Source organism: Canis lupus, chromosome 14 (genome assembly GCF_048164855.1).
Source record: "Canis lupus baileyi chromosome 14, mCanLup2.hap1, whole genome shotgun sequence".
NCBI lineage: Eukaryota > Metazoa > Chordata > Mammalia > Carnivora > Canidae > Canis > Canis lupus.
Genome location: NC_132851.1, coordinates 29,619,403 through 29,643,273, shown reverse-complemented (window position 1 = coordinate 29,643,273; position 23,871 = coordinate 29,619,403). Strand labels below are relative to the sequence as shown.

The 23,871-nt window shown below is 47.0% G+C and overlaps 1 protein-coding gene across 3 annotated transcripts in view; it reads left to right on the top strand.

The window, feature by feature from the left end:
- ADCY8 (adenylate cyclase 8) overlaps positions 1-21,796 on the top strand; it is a 214,681-nt gene extending 192,885 nt beyond the window's left edge. For all 3 annotated transcript variants that reach the window (XM_072774518.1, XM_072774517.1, XM_072774516.1), the window contains 5 exons: positions 3,990-4,148; positions 12,163-12,309; positions 16,602-16,694; positions 18,286-18,400; positions 21,219-21,796. In XM_072774518.1, coding sequence (XP_072630619.1) covers positions 3,990-4,148; positions 12,163-12,309; positions 16,602-16,694; positions 18,286-18,400; positions 21,219-21,706 — 1,002 coding nt within the window. In that variant the 3' untranslated portion in view covers positions 21,707-21,796. The remainder of the gene's footprint in view (positions 1-3,989; positions 4,149-12,162; positions 12,310-16,601; positions 16,695-18,285; positions 18,401-21,218) is intronic.
- Positions 21,797-23,871: the final 2,075 nt, after the last annotated feature.

The following is a 23,871-nucleotide window of genomic DNA, read 5'->3' as shown; positions in this document are numbered from 1 at the left end:
TTTATAATTATATTTTTTAAGTGTATTTACTTGATTTGGGTTGCAAAGAAAATCTGTGTATTGCCATTGGTTCATATCATTTGTCTGTTAATTTATAAGATTACTCTCCATATCTTTTTTTCTGGCAATATTTGGTGAGAGTCATCTAACTTCTATAATGCTTCCCAGTTTAGAGTTTGCATCCTCTTGGGGCATTAAACACAGTCTGTTGTCCATTGTTTTTCCTGCATTGGTAGTTATGTTTAGAAACTTGTTGAGATTCAGGTTCAATTTTTTTTCTACAAAAATAAACATATTTTTGGTTGGTTTTGTGGATTATTGTTATCAGGCATGTAATATCTGCTCATATTTTTTTATTAGCAGCTATTGACAGGAATAGCCTTTGTTCTTTTATTTCATAGGTGATGATACCTCGATTCTATCAATACTCCATTAAGTCATTAGAGAGAATACAGTTTGAAGGAGAGTCTACTCCTCCAAGCGCAGCTCATAAAACAAAGTCAGGATAAATACTTAATTATTTCTCTGTCACTGTGTTCCCCATAAGTTTCCCAGTCAATCTGTCCCCAAACACCATCCAGAGATGATCAAAGAGCTCGTGTCTTAAGTGTCATTCTGACCTCTCACATGCTACTGTATTCTCTGTGCTTCAATCTATTGCAATCATTATCCTTATTAAAGCTCAATTTGTCACATCTTTGACATGTGACGGCCTGTTCACGTAACCCCCATAGTTTCTGGGAGTCTTCTTACTCTCTGGTGTGAAAAGATGGTCCAGACTTGTACATGTTCTGCCCTAAACTTTGGCCATTTCTGCAAAGAGTGCGAGCTCATTTTTGTAGCAATTGACATTTGGAAACCACAGGCTGGACACTGGGAGTTCCCACTGCTGCTAGATTTTCATTATTTCTAGGCTTTAAAAAATATATTCTACTTATTTATTCCTGAGAGACACAGAGAGAGGGACAGAGACATAGGCAGAGGGAGAGGCAGAGACATAGGCTCCTGCAGGGAGCCTAATGTAGGACTAGATCCCGGGACCCTGGGCTCCCGACCTGAGCTAAAGGCAGACGCTCAACCACTGAGCCACCCAGCTGCCCCTATTGACTAGGCTTTTATATCAGTGGGCCAACCTAGAAAATATATATATACCATGAATTCATAGTGATACTTACTGGCTTTTGTCTTAGACCCATCAGTTTTATATCCTTTATATCTGCACTTCTTTTTTCCCTTCCCAGAAATACCAGTTCTCAGTGACATCAATACAATTACCCATTTGCTTTATCCTGCAATTCACATGCAGTAGTCTAAGAGTAATGATACAGACACTACCACCTACAATACAATTGTTGTAAACAGTTTTAAGATCCTTTTAAGATCCTCTTGGAGTTCTTTTTATCCTCAGAATAGTTCCCTCTACAAATGTGTCATCAAATTATTGTGTTAAGATATTTGGGATATCTCCTCGCGGCATGGTTATATGTGTAGATTCATTTGTTTGTCTGCGTGTTTCTTTTTACAGTTTTTTTTAACATCTATGTAAACTTAATTTATAATTAAGTAAAATGTTTCCACGATTCTACAGCCAAGTTTATGAAACAAGATAGAATTTTAAAACTTTCCCACTCATTTTCTCTCCCCTCCCCTTTATTCCTTTTCACTATTTTTTACATTCCCCAAATGAATGAGACCATATAATGTTTGTCCTTCTCCGATTGACTTATTTCAGAAAGGGAGACGAAACATGAGACTCCTAACTCTGGGAAACGAACTAGGGGTGGTGGAAGGGGAGGTGGGTGGGAGGTGGGGGTGACGGGCACTGAGGTGGGCACTTGACGGGATGAGCACTGGGTGTTATTCTATATGTTGGCAAATTGAACACCAATAAAAAATAAATTTATAAAATAAAATAAAATTAATTAATTAAAAAAAGAATTTTAAAACTTAAAATTCTATCCCTATTTCCCTTCCTTCCTCATCTCTTCAGTAATGAGTTTTTATGTTTGACTTTTTATTCTTCAACTTTCCAATAAATAAAGAAAAATATATGGAGAAAGAGAGAAGTAGATGCTCCCTTTTATTTTTTTAATTCTTTATTTAAATTCAGTTTAGTTAACATACAGTGTATTATTAGTTTCAGGGGTAGAGTTCAGTGATCCATCAATTGCAGACAACACCCAGTGCTCATCTCATCACATGCCTTCCTCCATACCCATCACCCAGTTACCCCATCCCCCCAACCCTCTCCCCTCCAGCAACCCTCAGTTTGTTTCCTAGAATTAAGAGTCTCTTATGGTTTGCCTCCCTCTCTATTTTTATCTTATTTTATTTTTCCTTCCCTTCCCCTATGTTCATCTGTTTTGTTCCCTAAATTCTACATACGAGTGAAATCCTATGGTATTTATCTTTCTCTGCTTCACTTAGCATAATACCCTCTAGCTGCTCCTTTAGTAGCTCGAAGGTGGCATACTACACATGCTTTTCTCCACTTGGAGACTAGTTCATCAAAGCAGAGAGAAGCAGCCCCCCTTTTATTTTATAGCAATGTACAATAGTCTATTCAGCCAACAAAATGAGCACTGGGGTTGTTTCAAGCTTCTGCTATTACAAATTCTGCTGAAGGAATAATCTTGTGCCTCTGTCTTTCCAAATTTTTACCATCCACTGAGGCTTTCACATAACACAAAGGAAAGAAACCAGCTGAATGTTTTTGATCCTTGAATTCAGGGCGTCTGACCACGTGTTTGGCCGTGCAGCATGTTGTCCATTCCGACAGTTAAATACTTGGAAAGAATGGCATCCCCCAAGCTGTGATAAATATGGTTTTGGAGATTCTTTAAAAAAGAAGCTGTCTGGAGATCCCCAGGTGGCTCAGCGGTTTAGCACCTGCCTTTGGCTCAGGACATGATCCTGGAGTCCTGGGATCGACTCCCACATCAGGCTCCCGCATGGAGCCTGCTTCTCCCTCTGCCTGTGTCTCTGCCTCTCTCTTTCTCTCTCTCTCTCTCTCTGTCTCTCTCTCTCTGTCTCTCTCTGTGTGTCTCATGAATAAATAAATTAAATCTTTAAAAAAAAATAAAAAGGAAGCTGTCCACTCTCCAATACCGAGATACTAAGACACAAGGGAGGTAATGCTATGCATTGAGAACCTACTGTGAGCCACATGCCTTCTCTGTAACTTCCCAAATAATTCTTCTTCCGGTCCTGTGTGGTCTCTGGTGTCCATATCAGCTTTAGAGATGAGGAATCTCTAACGAAGTCACTAGTCCAGGTTACAGCATTTGAATGTGGGACCAGGACTCTAAGCCACATCTGTGGCACAATGTAAAATCCACGATCCTTCTATTCCTTTCTTCCTCTTGCATAGTGATGAAGAGCTCGGAATCTGGCCTTGGACTCTGGAGTTAACTCCTATCCTGGCTTCCCCACTAACTACTGTGTGACTTTGGTCAAGTCACTCAACCCTGTTTGCTTTAACTTTCTCATCTGCAAAATAAGGATGGATAATGATACCTCCCTATCAGGGTTGTTGTGTGATGAAAGGAGTGAAGAAATGTGTATTGCTTAGAATAATAGCTCGCACATAGCAAGCACCATCTGGGTGTTAGCTGGCTTTATTATTTGTGGAGTCAACAAATATTGACAGAGGATCTCCCCTGCGCCGGGCATGGTACTCCACAGTAAGGGTGTCACTGAGCCAGTGAAGGGACTCCTGGTCTCATAGCACCTACGATCTAGTAGACAACACACACATCCCCAGATAGTTACATAATCACAAAAGCACAGGTGCCTTTATGTTAGGAAGCCCTGTGGAGTCTAATCACCGTTGGATCCCTGGGCCTCAGGCAAAATGCCCCTCCGAATGTTCGGCTCGGGCTCTGTTTTGTTTGTGAAGGATTCCAGAGAAGCCTTCTCCCCCTCTCACACTGTGTATCCCCCACCCCAGAGCTCACTCATTCCTTCTCTTTCTCTCTCATGCACGACAGCTGGAGTACACAGCCCGCCTTGACTTCCTTTGGCGAGTACAGGCCAAAGAGGAGATCAACGAGATGAAAGAGCTAAGAGAACACAATGAGAACATGCTCCGGAACATTCTACCCAGCCACGTAGCCCGCCACTTCCTGGAGAAAGACCGGGACAACGAGGTGAGCCCAGGCTGGTCCGGCCGGGAGGGAGTGGTGTTGGGAGGGGTGCAGTTGGACACACTGGTCCTGACCTCTGGGAGAATCCTGCTGCCCTCATGTGAGCACAGGAGAATGGAGACCATGCTACCCCAGAGCACCAGGCTACCCAGACTGCCTTGCACCATGAAGTCTACGCAGGGCCTCCCCGGCCTCAGGGGCCTCATCTCTAAGATGGCCTTAATGTGAGCGCCATTGCGAGACTGGATTGAGATTTGAGTTTTATATACCTCTGCGCACGTGTTTCTGTGTATACATGGAGCAGGCTCTGCAACGTCTCTCTCTATGTGGGTGAGATGTTATCGCTGATGTCACCGGCTGATCCACTGAAGACATTTGGGTGCATGACCCTTGCCTGAGGGTAGAATCAGAAGAAACCCCCAGGATCCGTTTCCCACCGAAGCCTCCACAGCAAGATCAGTGGAAGAGAAGTGAAAGGGATGAGAAAGCTGCTGCTTAAATAATCTTCATGCACCCGGGTCCTGAAGGTCTCCTGGATGCATGTCGAAGCACCACCCACCCCACTCGACAGATGGAGCTCTCTAGAATCAGCTTCAGGCCTGGTTTTCTCAAGCCTCCCTAGGGTCAGGAAACCCTTTGCCGCAAGAGCTTCTTGACAAGGAAGCAGAGAGATTAGTGATGTGCATCGGGCAGGACCCCCAAAGAAGCAGGTGAAACACGAGCCGTCAGAGGAAAAACCAGAAGAGAGATGGAAACAGAACTACTTTTCGGTTAAAATACCAAAACAATAAGGTACTGGGATCAGAGGAGGAAAGCAGGAATTTGCTGGCTTTCTCTAGAGAAGGAGAGAACTTCCCAGAGCTGCTGAGGCTCCAAGCCATCAGCTGTTGTCCAGGCCAAACCTCCACTGAGCAAAATAAATGACCAGTTCGGCCTTAATCCTAGAAGATATTTTCAGTCAACTGTCTTGTCATGCTTCTTTGAGGTTTTAACTATTTCAGGAGTTCACACTTGACCAGTCTTAGCCACCAAGCTTTGACATGGCCTAGAGAATGTTAGCACTATAAATACTACTTACCGAACACCTGCTGCAAGCCAGGTACTGAGATAGGCAAGTAATGTCAAGGATCTTTCATTTCAGTTATAGTCTTAAGAGGAGAGATCACCACCCCCATATTATTGACAAAGACATGGAGGCTCAGAGAAGGCCATGACATACCCTCTATGTAAGCAAAGCTGTGAGTCAAGTCCAGTCCCTTGGGTTTCTTCCCTCTGTGCTGCACTGCCCCTACCGTGTGGCCTGTAGGGGTTTGGCAAGACTAGGGTGTGTGTGTGTGTGTGTGTGTGTGTGTGTGTGTGTGTGTGACAGAGTAATGTGACATGGGAAGGGGTGACAGGCAGAGGCGGGACTGCTGTGATCTTCAGGAACTCCCAGTGCCCTGCTGTGTTATTGCGAGAGGCATCCTTAGCTTCTCTTCCCGCTACAAATCTGAACTACAATACAAACCTCTGAGAGTCTGATTGGGGTTTGGACATCTTGAGTGTGGGTCCCAGCCTCCGCGAGGCTGCAGCACAGCTCACAGATGTGAGCGGTAAGGCAATAAGAATGATTATCCCCATTTCCTAGAAGAAGAAACTGAGCCTCAGAGAAGTCTGAACACAACGCTAGTGAGTAGTGAGCTTGAATTCACACCCAGGTCTGCTTCACCTTCAAAGCTAGATTTTGTGTTTTGTGCCACATTGCTGTGAGGGCAGGATGGGAGAGAAGGGGCAGCAGTGAAAAGCGAGCTAAATACAGGTGGGCAAAGCCTCACCCCCTGGGACATCTTGTCCCGTGGGTTCTGGCTGTTGCACCCCACAAAGGTTCTGGCAGCTTCTACATTCTGTTGGACTTCTGACTTAGAATGGTGCTCATCACCCCAGGGCAGGGACTTTCTCACCAATACTCCAACCTGGCTATTGCTATTGCTCAGTCCTGGGAAACCTGCTTGCTCATTGTAGCTTTTTTAAGACCTGTAGAAAGGACACTAATGACAGCAGGTGTCCCAGGTGCTGCAAAGTCCAGATAGCACAAATTTCATCTCTGCCGCTCGCCTGCTGTATGACCTGGAGCAGCTCACCCAACCTCTCTGAATCCATTTTGTAATCCAATTAATGAGGAAACAATTCCAATCTTGCTGACTTTAGCGTGAGAACTAAATTGAGTAAGAACACATGAAGTGCCCAGCACAGCCTGGTGCCAGGTGGGTTCAGCATTGAAAGGCCATGTGGTGCTCTCAAAAGCCTGATGCCCTAGATTCAATCTTGGCTCCTCCTCTCACTACCTCTGGAACTGAGCAAGTGATGAACCTCTCTGGACCTCACTTTCCTCACCTGCAAGGCAACAATCCTTCCCAACTTGCTCTGATTGCTATGTTTCGATGAGTAACTATGCACAAAGTGTCTAAATGGTGCTTGGCACCTTTTAGAAGCACATCGGGTTGTCGCTGTTATTTTTGATCAGTGTGAGCTGTCATCTTTTTGGTTCCTTCCTGAGCCTAGTCTCCCACCGACCCAACTCATTCACTCATTCACTCAAATTCAGCAAGTATTTACTGAGGGAACCCCCATGCCAGGTGTTGTTCTAGGTCCTGGGGGTCAAACTGTGATATGGAGCATGCGTTTGCATGGGCAGATAGACATGAACATGAATAAATATGCAGCTTGGTACCCAGGAGTGATCAGTCCTCTGAGGACAGAAGAAGCTGAGTAAGAGAACAGAGTAGTGAAGGGGGTAGGGAGTGGACACTGGAGGGTCTCTCCAAGGTGGTGATGTTGGCACAGAAACCTGAGGATACTAATAAAGTCAATAGGCCTCAGACATTGCTTCTCCTTGGCAGAGAGGTGGCTTGACTCAGTATAAGAAACACAGGACCTGGAATCAGGGAGGTCTGGGTTCCCCAGACAAAGAGCCGACTGAGTCTTCATCTTGATATCTGGGCAGACCAGGGAGTGCACATATGCTCAAAACCCTCTACGAAGCCCAGACCAGAGGATGATAGAATAATAGCTCTTCTATATTCATCAATCCCTCCCCAGTTAACAGTGCTCTTATTTTTTTTTTTTTTGAGCCCAAAATAACAACAACAACAACAACAAAAACAGATGGCATATCCAAAGCAGTCGACTGGGGAGAGTAGAACAACAGGGCTGTTTTTATTTTTTTTTAAGATTTATTTATTTATTCATGAGAGACACAGATTGAGAGGAGAGGCAGAGACATAGGCAGAGAGAGAAGCAGACTCCTCGCAGGGAGCCTGATGCAGGACTCGATCCCGGATCCGGGGATCATGACCTGAGCCAAAGACAGGCACCCAACCGCTGAGCCACCCAGGCATCCCTGGGGCTGTCTTTAAAGGTGTAGACAGGTGACTAGAGCTCTTCCATGGCCCCTCCAAACCCCTCACCTCTTCTGTGTGCAGCACAAATTCCATCTTTGCTAATAACTAGCTATGTGACTTAGAACAGCTTACCCAACCTCTGTGAGCACATATCCTCCTCTGATTAATGGGAAATAATGCAGACCTTGCTGAGTTGGTGTGAGAATTAAATCAGGTGAGAACACATGAAGTGCCCAACGCAGCCCGGTGCAAGGTGGGTTCAGTATAGTTAGGCCACCTAGTGTGCTTGAAAGCCAGTGCCCTGGATTTGGTTCCTTCTGGCCACTCTCTTCTCCTGATAACATTTGGCAGAGAGGAATGAGCCTCCTCCCACCCCAGTCCTACCCCTCCATCCTCCAATAGGAAACAGTAGAGTTGAGATCTGAACTCAGGTCACAGGGCTTGGAGTTTATGCCCTAGGAACCCCAATACCTCGTGTTAAATCAACCATCCATTCAGAGGGACTTATTGGGTCCAATTTCCAGTCCCAGTGACATTTATTCCTAGGCACCATCCTGATTATTATTGTTGTTATTGCGGTGATGGCTATGGTCCTGGTGTTTGCTTATTAGCATTAGTAGCAGCAGTATGAGCTCTGGGCAGACTCCCTGGGCGGGTGTGAATTCCAACTCTGTCTCCTAACAACCGCAGGTCATGGGTAAATTACTTAACTGCAACATGCCTCAATGTCCTCACAAGTAAACCAGGATCTTTACCGTATCTAGGTCCTGAGGTTTGCGAGCATTCAGTGCGATGATGTGTGTGCAGCATCCTGTGTGATGCTTGTCGTGCGGGAAGCGCTCCATAGATGTAGCTGATATTATTAGCATTATTTGTGTTATATAAGCAATCGGAGCATTCTGGTTGTTGGCAGAGGCTGAGAAGTGAAACTAAGAAGAGGGTGGCAGGAGCTAGGATTGGTGAGAACATTCCAGCAGATAAATGATGATGAGAAACCCCTGGTGACCGGCCTTTATACCACAGCAGCATTTATATATCACCAGGCAGACATGGCAGGTGAGCTGGCCCACTGTGTCATGGAAGGGGTTTCAGAGGGCTCTGGTAGGGTTTTCTCTTGTCTCTCTGTTTGAAACAGAAAATAGAAATAATGGAGCATTATGGGCTGAATTGTGTCTCCTATAATTCATATGTTAAAGTCCTAACCCCCGAGACTTCTGGATGCAACTGTATTTAGAAATAGGATTTTTAAAGAGGTGGTTAAGTTCCAACAAGGCCATTAGGGCAGGGCTCTAATCGACTCTGACTGCGTTCTTCTAAGAGGAGGCGATTAGGACACAGACATACACAGCAGGGAGACCATGTGAGGATACAGGGAGAAAAAAGTCAAGGAGACAGCCCTCAGGAGAAATCAAGTCTGCAGACACCTTGAACCTAGACTTTGTAGCCTCCAGAACCATGAGAACATAAATTTCTGATGTTTAAACCACCCAGTCTGTGGCACTTTGTGAGGGCAGCCTGAACAAAGTGATATAATACATAAGAGACAGGTTTTTTTTTCTCCAAATCACAGCCAATTGGAGGAATCAGAGAAAGTAGGGAGTCAGGCTTTTCCTGGGGTATCACTGCATTGCTCAAGGCCAAGGTGAATGGCCACACTTAGAAAGCCCTGTACCCTTTCTCTGCTCCCTGACCACAACCTGCACTCCCTACACCCTGCCCAACCCAACCCAGTGCTGCCAGTCACCACCAGCCTGTGCTCTTTTGGATGAGAACCAGCAAAGGCATTCATTCAGATTCCTCCACTCTGGAAGCTCAAGACTGATTGATCTTGAATCAGGGACACCATCTTTCTCAGATGGAGTGCGTGGAAACCAGATGAGACAAGCCCAAGTGTGCAGAGTGGGGAGGACCCTGGAGGTCCTCCAGCCCTGGTTCTTCCACTGCTAGTTGTATGATCCAAAACACCATCTTTACTCCTCTCTCTCTCTGTCTCTCTCTCATTTTCTTATCTGGAAAGTGGCAATAAGAATCGTGCCTACTTCACGGGACCATTGCAAGAATTAAATCATTGGATTCATATGAAAGCACTTCATAATCTTTGATGTTTCCTGCAAAGACCAGGGAGGCATTAATTCCAACAGTTTAGAGCATTTGCCTTGTACCAGACCCTATGGACAGCATGCATTATAGTGGGGGTTATAATTTATGGCATCCCAAAAAATATGAACCAGATGATTAGAACGGACTAAGATGAATGGTATGGGGTTTTTGCCTTATGGAATTCACACTAAAGGAAGAGACAAGCAGTAGGTGATAATTCAGGCAGCCAGGGATATGGAATCCAGTCCACAGGCTGTACTCAGCCTCCTGACCCCATCTGCGGGTCCGGGAAGGTTTGCAAAAGACATTGTATCTATGTGGCTAATGAAGGCAGAAAATAAGAGTTAGCCTAGCTAGGGAGGCTAACTTCAGGAAGGAAGGACATGTCCCATCAAGGGACAGACAGTAGGAATAAAAAGCACTCAAGTGAGATAAGAAGGTGTGTGTGTGTCTTCGTTTGACTCTTCCAGAAGCAGACTTTGAGACAAGGATTTGGGTGAAAATAATTCACTTAGAGGTGGTCCCAGGAAGCCAAAGTTAGGCAGGAGAGTGGGAAGAAAAGGCAGGGCTGAATTATCAGACTCATAACCTCTGGGTGGGGGCGCCTGGAGCTCAATCCCACTGGGAATTCGGGAGCGTGTAGAAAGCCTACCTCACAGCTCTCTGGCCCAGGGGATGAAGGAGCTGAGGACCATAAGCCACTGGCTGAGAGCAGCTCTGAGGAGCATTAATTTCCTGGAGCGGTGAGCCCACTGCTCCCGCGGGCAGAGTGCCCTCTGGCGGCCAGAGGAAAGCTCCATGCCAAGCGATGCAAGGGCCCACAGGGGGACTTCTGTGAGAGGAGCTCAGGACACCTGCAGCATCTGCGACCGTGCCTAGGCAGGAGCACAATGCTTCGGTGTTTCTGGAACACGAGGTCCAATGCAGGGACTCACAGGCAGTAGAGGCTGAAGAGAAGGGTGGAGATGAGGGCATGAGTCTATGAATCTGCGTCATGCGGCTGTGTTTGCACTTTATCCTGAGGGCAATCATGAGCCACTGGAAGGTTTTAGGAATGGGAGAGACATGGTCAGTGTTCTGTGTTTAAAAGATCATTCCAGCCACCACAGGGAACATGCCTTTGGATGGGACAAGATGAGTCAGGGAACACAGCGTGGGGAGGAAAACCAGGGGCCCTGATAAATAGCAATGGCAGGAGGAGCAGAAAAAAAAAAATACTTGAGATGAAGAAAGCCAGCAGAACTTGCCAATGTATTGAATCCAGACGTGATGGGGAAGAAGGGGTCAAGGCATCTCTGAGCATCTCTAACCTTGATGACTCGGTAGCACTGAGGGAATGAGGGATCAGGTTTGGGGGGAGAGGAGAAACATCCAACATTTATAGCTTGAGGAGTATGAGGACAACCCAGCGTGGGGCCCAGAAGCTGGGAGCCCGGGAACAGGAGCTGACTTGAAGCTGACTTGAAGACTCTTGTTCAGAGTCTGTCCCACCTGAATGTTGGTGAAAGGTTGAGAATAAATAAGATGGCCCGTAAATGTATGAACATTGGCCCAGGCAGTAGGTCAAGGACAGAACCACAGCAATCACCTACACTTCAGATGGGAGACAAGCCCCCCAAAAAAAGGCATCTCTGAAGGAGCCAGGAATAAGGAACACAGATGCAGCATCACCAAAACAAGGGAAGTCAAGAGGCTCATGGTCTTGCTAGTGATGAGCACACCAACCTGCACAGGTGTCCCTAAGGACACAACCCAGTACCTGTGTAGTGATTTTTTTCCACTTTGGCTGGCAGGCTGACCTGCTCTCAGCTGATATGTGAATGAACACTGCCAGGGTGGCAACGGGCAGTGGAGGGAACCAGTTTGAGAAGTTTGGATGAAGAAGAAGAGAGACTGGTGGGTGGTCACAGGTGTGTTCAGGATCCAGGGTGTGTCATACTTCTCCATATAGGGAACATTTGGAGAGGGGGAGGGATGTGAGGGAGGAGTAAAGAAATAAAGAAAAGGATCACCACAGGAGGATGTTGCTGAAGAAGTTAGAAGCGGGGGCTGTTGACACATCTGGTAGAAACATTGACCTTTGGCAGCAGGAACAGGCATTGTCTGCAGTTGAAGCAAAAGGGATGAAAACAAGAATGAATGTAGACACAAGGATGAGTATTGGAACAGAGCTGGGCGGCTCCCAAGAGCCTCAGATTTGCCACAAAGGCAAGAGACAAGATCATCTCTGGAGAGGAATCCAGTGGGGAGTGGAGTTAGGGACGGGGTGAGGGTTTGGACTCGCTACTGGAACAGAGAAGGAAGCTAGCCAAGGACAAGGGGTGTGCTGTCAGAACTCGGGCCCCCCACCCCGGGGCTGGAGACCATGAATTGTCAGTGGTCCTATGTGGACATGATGGTGTCAGAACCCTATTGTCTGTCCTTCCCGTGGTAACCTGTGTGTGGGTGTAGACATACACGTGCGCACGGGGAGCATCACTGCAGAACCTTGCCTCTACTGACTGTTTCTGGCTCTCTCTGTGTGTCTGTATGTCCAGGAGCTGTATTCTCAATCCTATGATGCCGTCGGGGTGATGTTCGCCTCCATCCCGGGGTTTGCTGACTTTTACTCTCAGACTGAAATGAATAACCAAGGAGTAGAATGCCTGCGCCTGCTGAATGAGATCATTGCTGACTTCGATGAGGTAAAACCAACACCTCTGAAAGCTACTATCACCGGTGGGCATCACTGTTGTCACACCACATTCACTGTAGCAATAGCCATGGTTTGCACTCACAGAGCTCCAGGCTTCAGTCTGAACACAAACACGTATTAGCTAATTTAGTATCGCGGGAGATAACCACACCATTGTTTTTCCATCTGGGGGATCAAGATCAGAAGGCTCAGTAAGGCTGGGTAATCTAACCCAATGGCAAACAACCATCGAATGGCAAAACCAGGACTTGATTGGAGGATGGTGCTACTCAGACATTGCAGAGGCTGGGCACTGATGGGGACATTTCTCCATCTGTACAAAGTACCAGAGATGAAAGCATCAATTAGCATTTGGTCAGAGACCTAAATACAAGTATATACATGCTCCAGGTAGTGGAGGCTCCTGTTAGGCTCCAAGAGTCTAAAGGACACATGACATGAGGGGATATACTCATACTACACTGTATTTACATTAACAGACTTGGCAGGTGCAATTGTCCTCGGATCCTCATGTTCTAGCTTGAGGTAGGGCACCGTCATCCATCCACTTGCCCAGGCCTGAGAAGGCAAGTGATTCATTGAGAAAATGCTCGGGAAGAAGCCATGCAAAGATGAGGGTTCATTGAGGTCTAGCCTCCTAGCCTGATCCCCAGGATCTCAGGAGCAGAAGTGGTACCACAGAGATGTTTCCCATGGAGGCAAGAGGGCCAAGCTTTTGTAAACCTGTGTTGGTCAGCCATTGGCTGTGGGCTGTCCCTTGTGTGTGGTGGTCGGGGGAGTGCCTCACTTCCCAGGTATTTCCAACAAGGAGGCTCCCAATGGCCCAAGGCGGTTCTCAAAAAAAAAAAAAAAAAAAAGGCTCCAGCAGTGCATTGTCAGCAGCCAGACAATGAATGCCATGGCATTCTTGAGAATGGCCCCATAAAGATGTAGGTGGCGAACAAGAGCATTTGTGACATCATTCAACAACATCCTCTCCCTCGATCCCCACATTACATTTAGCTACTGAGTCCTATGGGTTCCTTCTTGATGGCTTTTTGGTCTGCCCCTTCCTCAGCATCAGTGCTGCCCCCTTCTTGCCTTGGGCCATCTTACTTCTCCCCTGGTTGACTGTGGCATTCCTGTACCTCACTTCAGCAATCACCAAAAGCACTACTATCTTTTCACAGCCTTTGAAACCTAAAGCCCATCAGTGGCTCCCTTTCACCAACTCCTCATGAGGTCACCTGAAGCTTTCCATTTGCTGCCCCTGTACCCTCTCCACCCTTACCTCCCACCATGTGCCACCCAGTACCCCCACCCAGCACCACCCAGCTGCTTACAAGCATGCCCACCTGGCTATTCCATACTCTGCTCTTTCTGCCCAAAATTATGCCATCCTCCCCATACCCTGTCCTGTCTCCCTCAACATCATGAAAACCCAATATTGAACAGTCCATTCAAACATCATCTCTACTTATGACATCTCTTCTAATCCTCCTTCTACCCAGGTAAATGTTGTCACTCCTATTTTAATGAAAAACTTATACCCTGAAACCTTCCATCATAGAGCCTGAAACTCTCCAGTGTACAGATCTGCCTCCCCAACTAGCCACTAGGTTCTGGGGCAGAGACCCATCTTATTAATATAGGTGTTTACCGCCTATTGCAGCAAATGCAAAACAATTTCAATATGTAACATTTAGTCGTCACTTATCCCTCAACAAAACCTACAGGATAGGAATATTAGCCTTTATTTTATGTTTATAAATATAAGTGAAGGCTCAGAGACATCAAGACAACCCAGGCTTTGCCACCATTTGTTGTTGGCAGTAGCACTGCCAATATTTGAACCTAGGTGTGCCATACTGTTTTGGTTTTTAATCATTAACTGGCATTTATGATTCCAGTTTTGTAATCAAAAAGGCAACAACGGCCATTTTGGTTATTCTAGGGATGGGGGTTGGGATCAAGATAAGTAAGACATAGTCACCTCCTGCTTCCACGGCTTCACAGTCTAGTGAGGGACAAGATGATTGAGTCACCTTTACACGGGAAGTCTGTGGTAAGTTTACTCATAAAGAGGGCCTTGTGTTGTGGAGAGTGGAGGGTGAGTACCTTTATTCCAGGTCTTCGTGGCAGGCCATAAGCTCATAAAGATAGAAATTATACTTTTACGTATCCTGTTAAATCCTCAAGGACTAGTGCTGTGCCTAGAACATAAGATGTTCATAATAGATGCTTACTAAGTATTTGCTAAAGGGACCAATCAATCAATTAATAAATGGTGGACAAAAAATCAGCTGGCAAATAGCAAGGAGACGATAAACTGGTGCAATCCAAAACATATATTTAAATTAAGAAAAATTAAAACACTAGACAAAAAAAAAAAAAAAACCCTAACTGAAGATTGAGCCATCAGGCTTTGTTTTATTTTAAGCACTATAGCCCCCCTCCATCCTCCAAAAGTGCTCACGAGCATGTTTTTAAATTGTAGTAAATGAATTTGAACCAAATCTGTGTCTCTGTACCCCAATTTGTAGGCATCTGATGCCTTAAACACACACACACACACACACACACACACACAGACAACGCTCTTAGTGGTAGAGGTGGGTTTTTGCAGAAGGAAGTTGGATTGGCTAGGAGAGGGGGAGATTGATTGGTCCAGGAGCTAAGTTTTAGACCAGAAGGAGGTGGGGAGGAGGAGCTGGAGAGAAGTGGGAGAAGAGAGGAGGGCAGAGATGAGGAGACAAGAAAAGGAGATGCTGGCAAAGATGCAGAGAAAGGGGAACCCTCTTAAGCTGCTGGTGGGAATGTAAACTGGCATAGCAGTTCTGGAAAACAGTATAGAGGTTCCTCAAAAAGTTAAAAATGGAACTATCCTCATGACCCAGCAATTGCACTACTAGGTATTTATGCAAAGGATACAAACACAGTGATCCAAAGGGGCGTCTGCACCCTGACACCGGGGCTCCTCACCGTACGGCCCCCACTTCATGGAAGGCCGAATGGTGCTCCCACACCTCACCACTCCATGCAGGACTAGTGAATTAATACAGGGGCTGATTCGGAACCACATTATGCCCCTAGATGCTTTTAGCTATATGCAGGATAAATGTGCTGCATGGACATTAGATGAAATGATGAGGCCTCTTGCTGTCTTCTGATTGACTTCTGAGGAGGAGCAGCTTTGCCTTGGCCTGAAATTGGCCCTTGGCCAAGTAGTTCCAAGAGAAGAGCGGAAGGAAGAGTCCCCCTGTCCCCTCAGGAAGCTGGGGAAAGGCAGGTGTAAGGACGTGGCGGGAGGGAGATGGGCACTCGAAGACATGCCAAGATCCCTGAGCTAACATTTTAACAATTGTAGGGCTGCTAAGATACCAAACCTGCTTAGGGGTATCTCAGGGCAAATGTCAGACATGATCCAGGCTGAAGACCTGCAGGCTGCTCCGGCCACTTCCTTTTCTAGGTATAGTTTGTGGAAGCTCAACCAGGGCTTCAGGAAACAAAAATAATAAACAAAGGTTGCCTCAGCTGTGAATCGGGCTACACACACACACACACACCCCAAAGCAAATCACAAAAGCACCTGCCAATGTTTTCCCTTATTTCCCAGAAGAATTTCTCTCCAGCTGGAATTTTTCTGATTTTCTTAGCTCTGGATTAATTTTGGGAGGATGCCTATAGCAAGACGTGTAGAAAACACCTTCTCGTCATCTTGGTCTGGCCCACCTGTCTGCCCAGCCCCAGGGTGGCATGAGCCCCTCAGCATATTTCAGTCTTCAAGGGAAACAGAGAGTTGGACAACCAGAAGTTATGTTTATACCTGCCAACATAGGGAAATAAGAGAGTAGGGAAATAAGAACTTAGCCCTGGGAGCCAAGGAGGTTTGGGTTTTGAACCTATGCTGTCCACTCAGGGCTGGCTTCATGGATATGTGACCTGTGTGGCGTGGGCAGTGAGACACAGTCAGAATCTAGGTATCCTTGAAGGTGAGCTAGGGATCTTCTGAAAGGTTGGATGTGGGTTGTGATGTTTTTATCCAAAACAACTGGATATGATGATACTCCTTAAAGAGTTATCTGGGCACACCCATCATGGCACCTGGCAATTAGCAGGTGCTCAGGAAACATATGTTGACTGCCCAACTACATGATTCTCAGAGAGAAAAGTAGCTGTCTCAAAGATGCTAAACCAGGCAAAAGTAGTCCTCGTTATGAGCCAGGGACCTCTTTCAGGAAAGCCCCCGTCTTCTCGAAGAATAGACACCAGGACTAATACCATTGCCTGGATCTGTTTCAGCTGCTCGGTGAAGACCGGTTTCAAGACATTGAAAAGATCAAGACCATTGGCAGCACCTACATGGCTGTGTCAGGCCTGTCACCTGAAAAACAGGTAAAGGAACTCCTTGCACTCAGCCACAACATATGGCAGGGGCCTCACTGTTGTCATGTCCCTGAAGGCAGTGGGGCCACTGTCACCAGGCTGTGTGGGGAGGGACTGGTAGGGAGATAATCTGATGAACTGGATTGTCTAGTTGGGTGACGTACATTTGCTCCTGAGGGAAGTAGGATCTACTCGATGAATGGATGCTGCTTTATGATTGAGAAACCTCAAAAAAAAAAAAAAAAAGAGAAACCTCTAGGCTCCATTCTGAACCTTGTTGTTGACTTGATAAAATCAGGGTGAAGAAATACCCTAGATATGATTTAGTTGTGAGTTTTACCAAACCCCTAGTACCAGCCTGTTTTTTTGTTCTTGTGGGATTATTAATAATAATAATAGCTTCCACTCTCTTGAGGGCTGACTGTTTGCCAGGCATAGTGCCAAGTGGGTACACCAGCATCTACCTTCCAGGGTTAGTGGATGAATGACCTGAGACCGTGTCATGCTCCCCACACAAAAGCCTTATACCCAGTAGATCCTCAACAAATGCTACATGGCTATGAGTCTAAGTTACTGGGAAGAAGGAATCCTCATTTCTTCCTCTCATTCTTCCTTCGCTTGCTTTCCAACTAAGAACATAGAAACATTCCATGATCAGCTATCTGGTAAGACACCCCCATTAGTCATTGGGTGACTGGCACTCTATAGCAGGGGTCCACAAAGTATAGCCTGCTTGCCAGATCTGACCCACTGTTTTTGTCAATAAAATTTTATTGGAACACAGCCATACCCCTTATTTATAGTTTATCTTTGGCTCTTTCCAAGCTGAAATGGCACGTTGAGTAGCCAGGACAAAACCTAAAATATTTACTATTTGGCCCATCACTGAAACGATTCGCCAACCTCTGCTCTGGCGAGGCACGAAGTGCTTTCACACACACAATCTCACACAATCAGGGAGGCAGGCAGGGCACGGACACTAATCACTCATTTTACAGATGAGGAGATTGAGGTTCAGAGAGGCACAGAGTGCTTGCTCTACTTTTCCCTCAGGAGATCCATGAAATGTCTATGTGAAATGTCCCTTAAACAGTGTGAGTGCTTCAAAGGAAATACAGATTTCCTAGGCTGGAAACACTACACATGCAGGGCCCCTGGGTGGCTCCCAGTGAGGAGCCTGCTTCTCCCTCTGCCTGTGTCTCTACCTCTCTCTGTGTCTCTCATGAATAAATAAAATCAAAAAAAAAAAAAAAAAAAAAAAGAAACCTACATGTGCAAACATAAGAGCCCAAACACACACACACTCACACACATACACATCAGTGAACACACTCAGGTATTCATGGTGTGTCAACCCGCCAAGACGAGTGTAGACGTGAAGAAAGGAATATGATGAACCACGCATATTCCACTTGCTTAAGCAAGTCTGCCATCATCCTACATTTCGGGGACCCTGCCCACTCAAGTGTACAGGGGCTCACATACCTGGTTGTGTCCATCTTAGGGCTGCACAGCTGGGTTAGGACATAGGGCAGTCCCTGCTGGGGAAAGGTTCACGTTCACCATAGTGACTATTGTTCTTGTCTCTCCTCTGCTCCAGCAATGTGAAGACAAGTGGGGCCATTTGTGTGCCCTGGCCGACTTCTCCCTCGCCCTGACTGAGAGCATACAGGAGATCAACAAGCATTCCTTCAACAATTTCGAACTCCGGATTGGTGAGTCACAGCTGGCAGTGTGGCAAAGGGACCCCCCCACACACATAGCTGGCTGGCCTGGCTCCATCAGACCCTCCCTTGCCTTGGGCCTCCCTTGCCCTGGGTCTCCCTTTGTCCTGCGAGATGCAGCGGGCTCAGGGTGACCTTGCAAGGACCAGGGTGGCATCAGTTCAGGCCTGTCTGGCCTCCTTCTTAGTCAGGGTGCCGGAAGCCAGGGAAAGATCCTGGCCTGAGTGCAGAAATGCAGCGCAAACACTATGCCATACCTGCCTTTCCTGCAACGTGCTTGTGTGGTTTCCCATCCACACATGGCCCTGCTGGGGGAGGGAGCGGAGTGGCCTGTCATTTCATCCTGACTTCAGGTCCTCTGATGCTGTGGGCCAGTGTGCTGCTGCCTGGTTCCTCGGGACAACACCTTAAAGCAAAAGCAGGATTGGATTCCTAAGGATGTCAGGTGCTGTGTTCGTGCAGGGACAGGCAGAGAGCCTCTTGGCTGTTCACCTGGCCACACAGCTCATCCTTCCTTGAGCTTAGAGACACCCTTGAACAACACCACAATGCAACAGAAACCACAGTGATGTGATGAGTGACCCTTTATCATGTATAAAACTTGCCAGTTTCTTCAGGATCCCTGCTGATCTTCAAAGACCTCCTCCAGCACAGTGTGACAATCCCTGCTCCGGTCCACATTCTGCTTTCATATTGGGTAGACACAGGCCCAGAGATGGGGAGCAATAGCTTAACAATCACGCAGCCAAATGGATGCTCTGGCAGTGGCTCCAAGACTTGGGGACAGCCCAGTGACATTCTGGCTGCCAAGCTGCAGGCTAAAATGGCCTTTGCCGCCGTCGTCATGGTTCAGGTGTCCTCTGGCCAGCCTGCCGTCTAACTGACTTGGCCATCCCTGAGTAGCTTTCAAGAAATGGAGGTCAACAAACCCCAGCATCTGACTTGTCAGCTCTCACAAATGCCACGCACCTTTGTTCATCGAAATAAAAAGAAGTCATGTTTGTGTTCTTTATCTACAGCTGGGGTGTTCAGGGCCTATTCCCACATCATCCATTGATCCTACATGTCCTCTCTGAAATCATTGACCACACAATTGAACCAGGACTGAAAAAAAAAAAAAAAAAAAAAGTAGATCTTCAACCCTGAACGAAGTAAGGGTCAGGGACAACTCTGGGTGGGAAATCTCAGAGTGTTGGCATAGTTCAGAGGTTAGGATATCATTTGCCCAACTTCCCTGGGCCTCTTAGTTTGTGTTTTGGGTCTGCTGGGACCGACTGTATGACATTGGGCAAGCCTTTCAAACCCTCTGAATGTCAGTTCCTCGTGTGCAAGCTGGGCACGATATTATTTCCCCCCAACACCCGCCTTGTGGTTGTAATGTGGAATCAGATGGGGTAATGCCTGGGAAGTTCTCTGCAAATCATGGAGAGATCTTTGTCCCTGTGAATCCCATGCAGTCTGCAAGGTCTTTCTCCGATTTCTCAGCCACTTCTATTTTATTTTGTATGGGGCAGGGAGGGGCTTGCTCTTCCCTCTGCCTGGAATCATCTAACCCAGATATCTGCATGGCTTGTCTTGTCACTTTCTTCAGAGTCTGCTCAGAAAGGCCTTTCCTAACCACCTTTCTCCAAAATGCCCCCCTCCTACTTCTCTCTCCCTCTAACCTGATTGATTTTTCTTTATAGCCTTTATTATTCATTGATATATTACTTATTTTGTTTCCATCTCTCCCCAGTAGAAGGTAAGCTCCACGAGGGCCGGGGCTGCACGTCTTTTCTTTCCCACCATTTCCCTAGTGCCTGGAACAGTGCTGAAACTGTGCAGGTGTCCAGCCAGTTTTGTAGAATACATGAGAAATTCTAAGTCTAATAAGAAGGAGACACGCATACCCACCAACATGATTAGGGAAATGCTATCCGTCCTAGAAGAAGTCTATTTTTCTTAAAAGTGGAGTCATTGAAACTGTCTTATAAGGCATTTGCCAAATAAACTGTGGGATGGGGCAGACAGGATAGTTCATAGGGACAAAGGCATAGAGGTGGTGGTGGCCAGCAGGTGAGGAAAATTCAAGCAGTTGAGCTTGGGTACAGTGTGAGGGAAGGTAGAGGGGAAAGTGGTGGTGAAGGAGGCTGACCAAGCAGGCAAGAGCCAGATTCGAAAGGCCCTTGGCTGTGATCCCAGGGCACATGGGCATCATCCTACAGGCAAAAGGAGCCATAGCAGGTGTTGAAGTGAGTTGGAACTTGGTCAGACGGGTGCCAGCAAGAGCCCTCCCACTCCAGCAGCAGTGTGGAGGATGGTCTGCAGGAGGACAAGGCGGGGAGACTGGGAGACCTGTTGGGAGGCTTTGGCCATGGACCAAGGAATGATGCTCAGGACCTGGATGCAGGCAGAAAAGGAAAAGTCACCCAAGCTCTCAGAGCACTGTAAAAGCAGAGGCTGGAGGAGACCCCAGGGTCCTGTCTCCTGGTCCAGTGCTCTGTATGTCTCACAGGCCATGATAAGTCAGCGTCCATGTGAGAATAATAATAACTTCCTCTTGCGCACCCCCTGGTTGTCAGCCACTGTGCCAAGGCTTTACTTCCATTATCTCAATTCGTCTTCTACTTTGCAGATGAGAAAAGTGAGGTCCACATAGGCTAAGTAACCGACCCAGGCCACCCAGGTGTCATGGGTGACTGAGGCCGGATCTGGGCCCTGCGGTTTATCCACAGAGACCACACCCTCACTGGTCACTCTCCCAGCAGAACTGAGAACACCTCACTGATGTCCCTCTCCTCTCATCTCTCACCCGTTTGGTCACTCGCAGGCATCAGCCATGGCTCGGTGGTAGCTGGCGTCATCGGCGCAAAGAAGCCACAGTATGACATTTGGGGCAAAACCGTGAATCTGGCGAGTCGAATGGACAGCACGGGGGTCAGCGGCAGGATCCAAGTCCCCGAGGAGACCTATCTTATCCTGAAGGACCAGGGCTTTGCCTTTGACTACCGAGGGGAGATCTACGTGAAGGGCATCAGTGAACAGGAAGGAAAGATCAAAACGTACTTTCTGCTGGGAAGAGTCCAACCCAACCCATTCATCCTGCCTCCGAGAAGACTGCCCGGGCAGTACTCCCTGGCCGCGGTGGTCCTGGGCCTGGTCCAGTCCCTCAACAGGCAAAGGCAGAAGCAGCTTCTCAATGAGAACAACAACACGGGGATTATCAAGGGTCATTACAACCGGCGGACTTTGTTGACACCCAGCGGACCAGAACCTGGAGCCCAAGCTGAAGGCACCGACAAGTCCGATTTGCCATAAAAGCATTTTCTTTGTGTTTCTTTTTTTTGTATTTCTTTTATATATAAAATAAATATACTAATAAAAAGGTTTAATTTTTTTTAGAACGAGGATGGTTTCATTGGTCTTTGGCTACACTAAATTGAAGCTAGGATTGAGTTTCTCTTCCATCGCAAACACTTATTGGCCATCTCTGATGTACAAGGTACTTTGGGAAACAGATAAAATAAGACCACGTCCCTGACCTTGAGAGGCTCACAGTTGAGTGTGAAAGAGGGACGTGTAAACAGACATTCAACACAGCCGCCATTTATTGAGCCCCTGTCATGTGCAGGGCCCAATGCCAACTCTTTACATAATGACCTCGTGTAACCCCCATAGTACCCTGTAAGTCCCTTCAATCAGCACGTGTTGAGCTCCCAGTGTGCCTCTGCTTTCCTAAGCTCCAAAGAAATCTGGTGAAAATCTTGGCCTCATAGAGCTAACATTTGGAGTGAGGTTAATAGACAATATTCCTATAAACCAACATGTAAATGATCTACTTCCAGATAGGGGTAAATGCAATAAAGAAAATCAGGACAGTTAGGATAAAGAACTGGGGGTCAGGGATGCTGTTGAATTGGAATTCACAAGGAAGGCTTCTTTGAGGCCCTGCTGTTGAATATGAGCTTTAAATGACAGCCAAGAGGCACCCCCGGAGAAAAGTGAAGGAGTCAGAAGAAATTGGGAAGGCCCCAAAGCGGGGATCAAGCCTACATGATCTGTTGGAACCACAGTTACAACATCAGTGGGTGAGGAGACAGTTGTAGGTGGGTTACAGCCTCTCCTGGGAAGACTGCATTCTCCACTCCTCTCCCATGATCACAAACACTACCAGGAGAGTTTGATGCAGATGAGAAAGCTCAGGAAATCAAAAGATTTTCCCCAGATCACGTGGTTAGTTGTAGAACTAGGATCAGAGCTCTTTGGGTCGGTCAACGCTGACCGCTGTAGCAGGTAACTCTCACTTCAGTGGCTGAAGCACAGTGAGATTTGTCCCACTCATATCCTGTTGGACGTAGGGCAGGGGGACCTCCATGCGGTGATTTCAAGACTTAACCTCCTGCCACTGAGGTTGTAAAGCACTCTGCTTGATCCTCTATGTCCAGCCAGCTAAAGAAAAGATGGGAAGGAAAAGGTGTTGCTCAGAAGGTCTTAGGCACCTGGAATGGAAGTGGCACATTCTTGCTCTGTCATCATCCAGAGCTCAGTCATTGGCCCCACTCACTATAGGGGAAGTTAGGGAAAGGGGTCTTCCTGTGTCTACTACTAAGAGGAAAACGAAAGGTAGTGAGAAGCATAATCTCTTCCATAAGAATCTACACTTGTCTAAGTTCACCACTGCAATCACTGAGCTCTTCTGGTAAGTTCTGTGTTAGAAGAATGTGCAAGGTTTAAGTCATGGAAGGAGAAGTCTAAAATCTAAACCATTCTCTAGATTCTTGACGTTTAACAACAGCCCATTCAGAAGAAACCTAGCTCCAGGGGACACGCTCTCAAGGAAACACGTACCTGAAGTAGCTCAGTGAGGACCCCCTGCCCCAGTAGAAGAAATACTGTCTCCAGAGAGGCACAAAGCCCAGGCGGGGGGTGGGCGTGGGGGCCTTGAACACTGAGCTGTCTTTGGAATGGCCTTTGCTCTCAGAAACTCTACATGTATCAAAGAAATACATGAGGTCCCAGTGGAGTGAAAAGAGGGTATCAGGTGAAAGCCTCTGTCAACTATAAAGCCTTCCTAACACCAGGCTTCATTTATTACCTTCACAGATGCAGAGAAAGCCTCCAGGTTTATTCAGGGCAAGCTGCTACATTTGAGCAGAGTAAAGCTCAGTGCGTGCGGAGACTTGGAACCACAGGAAAGCGGTGGCGGGGGGCACGGGTGGCAGCGAGCTGAGTTCATGTAGGCTGGGGACTTGGGGACTTGGCAAACGTCCCAGCAAAGAGACTGGCCTCAGTGATCCTGTCGGGCTCTGACAGCACAGTATCGCAAAGACAGAGGAAACTTGACATGGTTTGTCAAACTTTGGTCGGATCCACAGCACAGGGTCCTTCTGGAATCTATGGACAGTGTTCAGCAGAGTTGCCCCGGGAAGCAGACAGGCCATGATGAGATGGGTCCAGCCCCAGGGAGATAGTTTTCCAAGCAC